The sequence below is a fragment of the Asparagus officinalis genome, chromosome 7 (genome assembly GCF_001876935.1).
Source record: "Asparagus officinalis chromosome 7, Aspof.V1, whole genome shotgun sequence".
Lineage (NCBI taxonomy): Eukaryota > Viridiplantae > Streptophyta > Magnoliopsida > Asparagales > Asparagaceae > Asparagus > Asparagus officinalis.
In genome coordinates this window covers 63,564,402-63,574,103 of record NC_033800.1, presented here as the reverse complement: position 1 = coordinate 63,574,103, position 9,702 = coordinate 63,564,402, and the positions used below count along the sequence as shown (strand labels likewise).

Sequence of the window (9,702 nt, the reverse complement as noted above, 5' to 3'; positions counted from 1 at the left end):
AGTTTAGTTATTTTCAAATTACATGTAGAAAGCTTGATGAGAACAGTTCAAAGTTTAGGAGGGTCTTGTGAGACACCTCAAAGTTCAGTGATTATATGATATAAAAAAATTTCGGCGGGTTTATGTGCAACACCAAAGTTTTTGGGGTGGTTGAGCCTACAAAGTAAGTAAATAAATTCTTTATAATCTCCAGCATAGCCAAAGTCAGTCAGGATGGCCGAGTGGTCTAAGGCGACAGACTCAAGTTCTGGTCCTCGTGAGAGGGCGTGGGTTCAAATCCCACTTCTGACAAAAATTATTTTTCGATTTTTTTATTTATTAATTTATTAATTAAAGCTTACACTTTTGTTGTATTAGAAAAACATTCAGTTCTCGTTTCTTTCAAGAAATAATAAGCGTTTTATACATCTCTTTACAAGCACATTGCTGCAAGTTGTTTTCTCGTCGGTAAATACTTTATCTCATGAGCATTATGATTTAGTGAGTGTTAGTATTTGTTTGTAAAAAAAAAAAAAAACAAGATAGTCCCACATTGGAATTTTGAACATTCTTTTAGAGGTTTAAAAGCATTGAATGTTTATTGGGCTTTGAATAATGGATCAAAGTGTAGGCTTCTATTTTTTATATATATAATTATATATTGAATATATTTTTATTTTAATGTTATTTTGAATTTTAAAAATTATGAAAAGACAAGTGACTGTTGAAAAGTGGCTGTTTGTTCTAAGGGGTGTTTTGAAAAGTTGTGACTGTTGGAAGCACCTTTTCAAAACTATAAATAGTTTATGTTTTCAGATATCTTTTTACAATTCTTTTTCTGAATCTTTTCTATCAAAAACTTCTGCAATATTACAAACTTGTTTCACAACGAATTAAGAAAAATTCCAGATTTGCTTACTGAAATTTTTATTTTCTGTTGTATCCTGGGAAGAAAATTTGCATTAACCCGAAACAACTTTAAATATCAAGTGGGGGCAAATATTTCTTTAAGGAAAGTGTTTCACGCCTCAGAATTTGTCTCCTTCAACTTTTAAAACTAACAGTGAGAAGCAGCAGCTCTCAATGCTAACAAACTGTAACAAAGGTCTCTCTCCACTTTAAGATAAATGACACTTAAACTGATCCGAAAACTGTTTTCAGCAATAAAACCTTAATCGGTAAGTTGTTGCTTGTGAATTCACAATGTAAACTTTATATATTTAAAGAGACGGAAAAAATAAAAAGAAAGATGGCCGAATATTGAAAGGGAACAATTGCTATTTAGCTAATAGTATGAAACAACTTCCTCAGCACAAAAAGGAGCATCTGCTGAGGAGTTAAACATGCCTGGTAACCACAAATTTTCTTTTCTTTTCTACCTCTTTTGACATGTACATATACTGTATTAAGACCCAGACAAGTCATCAAATCTGCTACGCATACAAATGGCAAATATGCCAGTCACAGTTGTAGTCAATCAATGACAAAAGAATTGTAGAAATCACTCTGAGGACCGAGTACGCATGTACACAGAGTAAACAAGTGCTGATGCAGAGAGTTTACTTCAATTTGCAGCCAACTAGTTGAGCATATTTCAGTTAGTGAGGAGACGAGCTATACTTAGTTTATCAGCTTCTCAAGGATTTGGATTCCCTGGCTCAGTGTCCTCATCATCGTTATGCTCAACCTCGCTCATCTCTTCATTGCTTGAAGTATCCTCCTCAGGAGAACCGGTACCTTGTGGCTTTGCGTATGTCTCACAATATTCTGGAACAAGAGCAAGAACATAGTTTGACAATGATAAAATTTAATAATTCTCGTATGAACCAATGATCTAGGGAACACGGATATGCACATCCTCATCTAGCACAATTTGCTGAAAAACCATAACAAGGGATTTATTCTTAGAAGAGCATGACCCTCAATTATACTCTTCAATGCATGTTAATATAAATAATAGCATGTACGTACATGTTTTTTAGGAATTAAAAAACAGTTGTGAGGTTTGATCTTCAGGTGTGCAATAGGGCTAAGCTGCGTGCAACCTACATGGAGGAAAAAAAATTAGTAGCAGGTGCTACTACAGCTTTTACAAGGTTGAATAAACAAGGCACATTCGGGAGCCACCTCTACTGATGGTGTAATATTAACTTCTAGACGGTTACCACAATGAAACATATATTTAAGAGAAATGCACACGAAATCCTAAAATTCAAGCACATTAGATTTCGAGAGGGATACATAACAAAACATAACAATTTATCACCAATTAATTTAGTGAGTTGTTGTCCTGTTGAAAAGGATTGAAGTCGAAAAAGGGTTCACGGAAAAAATTATTGCAATTCTTTGTCAAGTTGACATCTACCTATCTCTTGGCGTGAAAATTGTAGCAATAAGCTTAACCGAAACAGGATTGTATACGCTACAACTTTAATCCGTTTACAAATAAGTATACATTATTTATGCTGTATATACTCAATGTAATCAAGAAGCAAGCCAGCAAAATGGGGAGTACTCAAGCCCACCCTAGGAGTAAATGTGTGTCCACCAGCGCACCGTATACTCTGTATTTTGACTAAACTCTATGAATATATACATGCTATATGCAAAGGCCTAATATTATAAAGAAGAAACCAACTACCGACCAGATAAATTATCCTATCTTTCTTGGAAAGTTCTCACATGACCTTATCCTAGAAGGTAAAATAATTCTTAGCTGTCTCTATTAACAAAGAAGTACAGAGTTCTATAATATAGTATATTTGAATGAGGAAGAACATAAAATTGGAGGAAGCATACCGACATCGTATATGAAATGTTAATTGAAATTGGAGGTAGGAGATGTATAATTTGACCTTTCCTAATGAACAAATATCATGCAGGGACAAAGTACTAATTTTTTTTAATAGTAAAATCACACCTATGGAAATGCTCTTGATCACTGGCATAAATCTTGAGCACAAAAGTTGGGAAGAATAGACAGTTGCATCACCATTTTGATCAACGAAATCGCCATGCATGTCATTTTCATTCCAAATGTACAAAAACCGCTAAACATTTACATCACAAAGGATGATATTCTGATTCAAGTTATGTCACCTTTAACTCTTTGCTCGTAAGCAGGGCGATCGTGGATCATCAGCTCTGCTGCTTCCGGGTTCATTGGATCGTCAGGATTGGGCTCTTTCAGAAATCGTGGAAGGAAGTCCTTAAAAACCATTACAAGATCTGAGGGCATGTAAAACACAACAAGAATTAGAAGAATCGATATCGAAATTTACATCACAAAGAAGGAGCAAGATACGCGCGCTGTATTTACCGAATACGGAGCTCCAGTCCTGGTTAAGAAGATTCAAACATACAGAACCAGACCTAAGAACAAGTTCAAATAGCTTATGGGCACCGTGCAAAATATGAAGAAAGATGAATTCAACTATCAGCATCAATACAAAACAGTAAAAGGGCTCACAATCCATCGACATTAGGATGAAAAATCTTAGTAGCAAAGCCAATGGATGGAGATTTAACAGGGTAATCATCAGGAAGTTCCACTCTCACTCTCCATACACCCCCTTGATAGAGACCTGGAAATGAATTAAGACACGAAGAACTCTATCGGGTTGAATCTATGCAAAGAAAGCCCACGTCATAATAACAACGAACGAGATTCCAACAAGTGATCGTTTGAATAGCGAAATGGGGAAACCCCAAGAAAGAAAAAAGAAGAAAAATAAGGGGAGAAAGAGACGTACTGTCTTCAGGACCATGAAGCTCAACAAAGAACTCTTTCACGCTATCATTAACCAACTCCACCTTGAAATCTTTCATCATCCTTCAAAACCAAAGAAACCCCGATTACAAACTGAATTCAAAACAGAAGAAAGAGGGAAGATTCATTGGGAGGTTGATTCGCTCACAGGTCCATTATCTCCCTTTGACGACGATCATTTGAAGAAGACATCCCTCTTGCTTTTCTTCTTCTTCTTCTTCTTGTTTCGTTCTTTTTCTTTTTGGCGGAGAAAGTTTTTACTTCTTGGTCGAATCGAACTTGAATGAATATTATTATGGGCTCTGCGGTGAAGAGAGAGAGAGAGCTTCGGTACGTATATATATTATAAAAACCCCTATAATTATTTTCTTTTTCTTTGTTTCTATTTTGTTCTGCGAGGGAAGAGAAACGATAATGATAATAATAATAATCAGATAAATAATTGCTTCTAAACTAACTGAATTATAATAATCTGACCTTAATCCTTTCACTCTCTCTACCCACTTTCTTCTTGGGTTGAGCTGTGTTGCCTCGATTTCACCCATTTTCTACTCAGCCTTTTCCTTTTTCCTTGAGTTACCAATTGATGTTTTTTTAGTTTTCCATTTCTTGGAATGAAATCAATTAGTTTTTAAAAATTTATTGAATGTTCCAGTCACAAAAACGTGTTATTTATTGGTATTGAATGTTCTAGTCATGTGGGTTTCGATATTATCTATGCCAATGTGCTCATTTTGGCAAACTCAATCCATCACAAAAACGTGTTCTTTGTTTTTCCCCCTTTTTCTTTTATATTAACAAAAGCTTATGTTCCTTGCATCACATAACGAATAATTCTTATATAATGATTTCGATTGGCACTCTTTTGGATATAATTGTTAATTTTTGCTTCTTAGATACTAGCAGATCGAGTTATTTTCTAACTATAATAATTTTATATAAAATTTTGAAAAAGACTGTAGAGAAATAGGAAAAGACTAAGATATTATTCATCTAATCCTAACTCTCTTATATATAGATTAGGAGGATATTATAAAATAGGTATGAGCTAAAATTATATCCAATCATATTTCCCAATATCTCATAATATAGTCCTTAACACTTACCTTAAAGTTAGAGCACGTATATCATGCATGTCCAGCTTGTTACAAATAAAGTGCACACACTTTAATCTGTGACGATGCTTCAAAAAACTCAAAGTAGCCTTAATCTCCTTATCTTTCACTTGGATATTTTCAAATCAGCGAATCTCCTCTAGAATCCACCGATCAAATGATTCTTGAAGGATCCAACAATAAATGATTCTTCTTTGAAGGATCCAATAACAAATGATCATTCCATAAGGGGCTGTTTGGATCGGGTATTTTGAAGGGGAAAAGAAGGGGAAAGCTGCCAATTTGTCAGCTTTCCCCCTTATTTCCCCTTCAAAATACCCGATCCAAACGGGCTCTAAAGGGTCCAATAATAAGTGATCATTCTTTAAGGATTTAGCAATAAATGATCCTTTATTAAAGGATGCCATAACAAATAGTTCTTTTTAAGTATCTAACAAACAAATGATCCAAGAGGTGGAGTTGACTTCGGGCTCGAACAAATATCAATGAGATCAACAAATCACAGATCGATGACGACAAACGAGAGCTGAATCGGTTCTGATCAGAGTGGACCGTGAACAGTAATCCGTGTGTGAACAATAATCCCAGGATATGAATAGTACCATAGTATGAATAAACAGTGCTGATGAACAGTAACATGTGCATAGTGATTCGATGATGAGTCGCCAAGGGGGAGTACGAAGTTTTGAGCAAAAACCTCCTCGGCCGCTTCGTGTAGACAATGAAAAAAGAGGCCTCTCTAGGATTGAGAGGATAGCTATGATACCATTTAAAAAAATAGAAAAAACCAAGATATTATTCATGTGACCTTAACCTCTCTTAAATAGAGGTTAGAAGGACATTACAATATAGATATGTGTTGGGCGCAGAGTCACGCCCACCGCCGCGGAAGCGATATCAGCTGAGAGAAAGCCCTGGCTTTTGTTGTCACAAAAGCACAAGTCAACCTCTATATTCTTGTTTCTCAAAGGAAACGAGAATAGATAATGAAATTCTTATTTCTCAAAGGAAACAAGAATCGAAAGTGATACATTTCATCAAAGTGAAATATACACTCTTCCTCTCATCAGCTCTAAGACCGAATTTTGAGGGATCCTACAAGCAAAAGCCAACAACCCAGAAAACAGTAAATTAAATACACGAGATTTACGTGGTTCGGCAAACTTGCCTACGTCCACGGGAGGGGTGAGGGGAGATTCCACTATGAGAAGAACACCGACGACTTGTACAATCCACAAGCTCGTCTGAAAGAAAAAGATCTAATTTTTACCCAAAAAAAATTAACCTCTCTTTTGTAAATCCCTCTTTTTCTCTCCTCAAAATCTCTCTTTTTCTCTCAACAAACACCAGCAATTCCCTCTGCTCAGCCGCCAAAAGAAAACAAAATCCCTCTCTGACTTTTGCGATTTTTCCCAGCAGCTTTTCACCAAGCCGCTGTTCCCTTGCGTTTTGATTTCCCACACAACCGAAAACCCTAGGGACATTAGGCTTATATAGGAGATTGATGCGGTTATAAGCCTAATAAATGGGCCTTGGCTTTTACCTGCTGGAATTGGGCAAAGCTCCTCATGCACACGTAGAGGTGTGGCCCCCACATAAACACCCCTGTTCACAATTCTCCCTACGTACCCTCCACCGGGATCAAGCTAACCGTAGTTCTAGTATTGTTCTCCATCGTAGTCTCCACCTCACCCCATCACCGCCCCGAAGGGTCATGCCCTCTTGGGCAGATCAACACGGGCTGATATGAAGCAAGTCCAAGCAATGCTTAAACTTGCTACCTGTGACCACCTTGGTCAACATGTCTGCTGGATTCTCATTCGTGTGCACCTTCATGAGAGAAATATCACCTTCCTCTATGACATCCCGCACAAAATGATACCTGACATCGATATGCTTGGTACGAGCATGATGAACTTGGTTCTTCGCCAAGTGAATCGCACTTTGACTGTCGCACCACAAGTTCACGTTCTCCTGCTCAATCCCCAAATCGTCTAGAAGACCCCACAACCACAATGCTTCCTTCACTCCCTCCGCCATGGCCATGTACTCGGCCTCTGTAGTAGAAAGTGCCACTGTAGCCTGCAACATCGATCGCCAACTAACTGGAGCTCCATGTATTTTGAATACATAACCAGTAGTAGATCACCGTCTATCTAGATCGCCCGCATAATCAGAGTCAACAAACCCGTCAATCTGACATGTATCTCCACCAAAACACAGACCCGTATCTGCGGTACCCTTTAAGTACCTCAGGACCCATTTCACTGCTTCCCAGTGCGCCTTTCCCGGATTCGCCATGAACCTGCTAACCACACTAACCGCTTGTGAAATATCTGGACGTGTACACACCATGGCGTACATCAAACTGCCAACTGCACTAGCATAAGGAACACGCTCCATGTGTGCCTTATCTTCCGCTGTAGTGGGAGATTGTTTACCTGAAAGCCTGAAGTGTGAAGCCAATGGAGTCGTCACCGACTTAGCACTTTGCATCCCGAACCTCGCGATCACCCGCTCTATATAGCCCTTCTGGCTCAAGAACAATCGCTGATTCTCCCGCTCTCTTCTAATCTCCATACCCAGTATTTTTCTAGCAGCGCCCATGTCCTTCATCTCGAACTCTTTACCAAGTTGAGATTTCAACCTATCTATCTCCACCCCGCTCTTAGAAGCAATAAGCATGTCATCCACATACAAAAGGAGATAAATATAATCACCTCCACGAAGCTTCTGAATGTAAACACAGCAATCATAATCGCTTCGGGAAAACCCATGCTTTAGCATGAAGGAGTCAAATCGCTTGTACCACTGCCGAGGAGATTGCTTTAGTCCATAGAGTGACTTCCTCAAGCGACATACATGATGTTCCTTATTCTCAACCTTGTAGCCCTCAGGTTGATGCATGTAGATTTCTTCATCCAAGTCTCCGTGCAAGAAGGCCGTTTTAACATCGAGTTGTTCCAGCTCAAGATCACCATGAGCAACAATACTCAATAGCACCCGAATAGAAGTGTGTTTCACCACCGGAGAAAAGTTCTCATTGTAATCCACACCCTCTTTTTGTGCAAACCCTTTAGCCACTAGCCTCGCCTTGTACCTTGTACCACCGAGCTCTGAAGGATCTTCCTTTCTCTTATACACCCACTTACAACCAATAGCTTTTCTTTCTACGGGCAATGGGACCACTTCCCATGTTTGGTTTTTCCGAAGAGATTCCATCTCCTCCTCCATCGCAGCCAACCAACTCTCACTATTCTTGTCTCGAATAGCTTCCTTGAAGGAGACCGGCTCATCTTCCTCCACCGAGAGTGCGTATTCAACCAAATTAACCTGCCCATAGTGCTTCAGGGGTTGATCAGCCCCCAGCTTTTGTACCTGCTTGTATACTCGCTTTGGCCTAGTGGAAGCCAAAGTATCCTCGAGCTGCTGTTGTTGTAGTGCCTGTGTATTCTCCTACTGAACCTCCTCTTGCTCAAGCTCATCATCTACCTGATTTTCCACTTGAACATGACTAGAACCTGGTTGGTCTTTAGGTCCTATCTCAATAACCTGGGACTTTGAAGTCCCAACAGTCCCAACACCATCATCCTTGGGCGCCCTAGCAATCATAGATTTTTCATCAAAGGTAACGTCCCTGCTGATCACGAACTTCGAATCTTCTGTACACCAAAGGCGGTAGCCTTTTACGCCCTTTGCATACCCCAAGAATATCGCCTTCTTGGCCCTCGCGTCAAGCTTTCCCTCGTTGACGTGATAATAGGCGGTACATCCGAAAATTCTGAGCCTCTCATAATCTGCATGTTCCCCTGACCACACCCTATAGGGTGTATCACCATCTAGTGTAGAATGTGGAGAACGGTTCACAATGTAACATGCTGTAGCCACCGCTTCCGCCCACCATTCGTTGCCCAATCCAGCATAAGATCGCATACTCATTGCCTTCTCCCGCAATGTTCGGTTCAGTCTCTCCTCTAGCAATGCCCTCTTGATCACAGAACTCTTTGAAAGAACCGTCTGTATACTCTGTACCGTTGTCAGATCTCAGTGTCTTTAATTTCTTACCTGTCCTGTTCTCAACCATTGCTTTCCACTTCTTTAATGTCTCGAATACCTCATTCTTATGCTTAAGAAAATAAATCCAAGCATACCTAGAATAATCGTCTATGAACGAGACAAAATACTTGGAACCACCCTTGGAAGTTGTCTGAGCCGGACCCCAAACATCCGTGTGTACATAATCTAGTATACCTCTGCTCTTGTGATTACTTTTCAAGAATTGGACCCTGTGCGCCTTTCCATACACACAATCCTCACAAAAATCCATGCAAGGTTTCTTCAGATTCTTCAGCAAACCCTCCTTACCAAGCAGAACTAGACCCTTCTCTGACATGTGCCCAAGCTTCTATAGGTAGTAAACCACTTCCTATTTGGGCACATGTGGTAAGAGCAACCTGAATCAAGTATCCACTTACCGGAGGTATCTTCGCCACCCGTAACAACATAGCATTCTTTATCGCTCCCTTCCTCCGATGCGTAACTCGCCTCTTCCTTGCCTTCTCTTCTCTCGGTCTTGTTGTTGTTCTTTTTCCCACCTACTCTCTTGTTAGGACAGTCGACCTTGAAATGCCCAACTTCACCGCATTTGAAGCACGCTCGTCCCGCAAGGGGTCTCGATTTAGATCTAGACTTTCCTCCCTTGCCTTTTCCTCGCTCATTGCTCCTTCCTCTAGCAAACAATCCCTGCGCTTGTTCTTTGTTACCACCAGTAGTCATGTCACCGGTTGCAATCTTTCGAAGGTCATCCCCTAGAAGCGCCGTTCTAGTCTCATCCATCGT

At 39.7% G+C, this 9,702-nt stretch overlaps 1 protein-coding gene and 1 non-coding gene across 4 annotated transcripts; one reads left to right on the top strand and one right to left on the bottom strand.

Annotated features, from left to right (window-relative positions):
* TRNAL-CAA lies at positions 208-291 on the top strand. The gene has a single exon. It is a non-coding gene; the product is annotated as a tRNA-Leu (tRNA).
* LOC109850990 (ubiquitin-conjugating enzyme E2 4-like) lies at positions 1,238-4,323 on the bottom strand. 3 transcript variants are annotated; one of them, XM_020421083.1, is made up of 8 exons: positions 4,226-4,321; positions 3,897-4,050; positions 3,732-3,811; positions 3,449-3,563; positions 3,299-3,351; positions 3,079-3,207; positions 1,951-2,024; positions 1,238-1,746 (listed from the first exon to the last, which is right to left on the bottom strand). In XM_020421083.1, the coding sequence occupies exons 2-8, from the start codon at positions 3,938-3,940 to the stop codon at positions 1,672-1,674; spliced, it is 570 nt and encodes a 189-aa protein (XP_020276672.1). In that variant the 5' UTR covers positions 3,941-4,050; positions 4,226-4,321; the 3' UTR covers positions 1,238-1,671. The 3 variants fall into 3 exon arrangements, with proteins under 3 accessions (XP_020276672.1, XP_020276673.1, XP_020276674.1); XM_020421085.1 differs by lacking the exon at positions 1,238-1,746 and adding an exon at positions 1,799-1,855 and having other exon boundaries at positions 4,226-4,323; XM_020421084.1 differs by lacking the exon at positions 1,951-2,024 and having other exon boundaries at positions 4,226-4,314.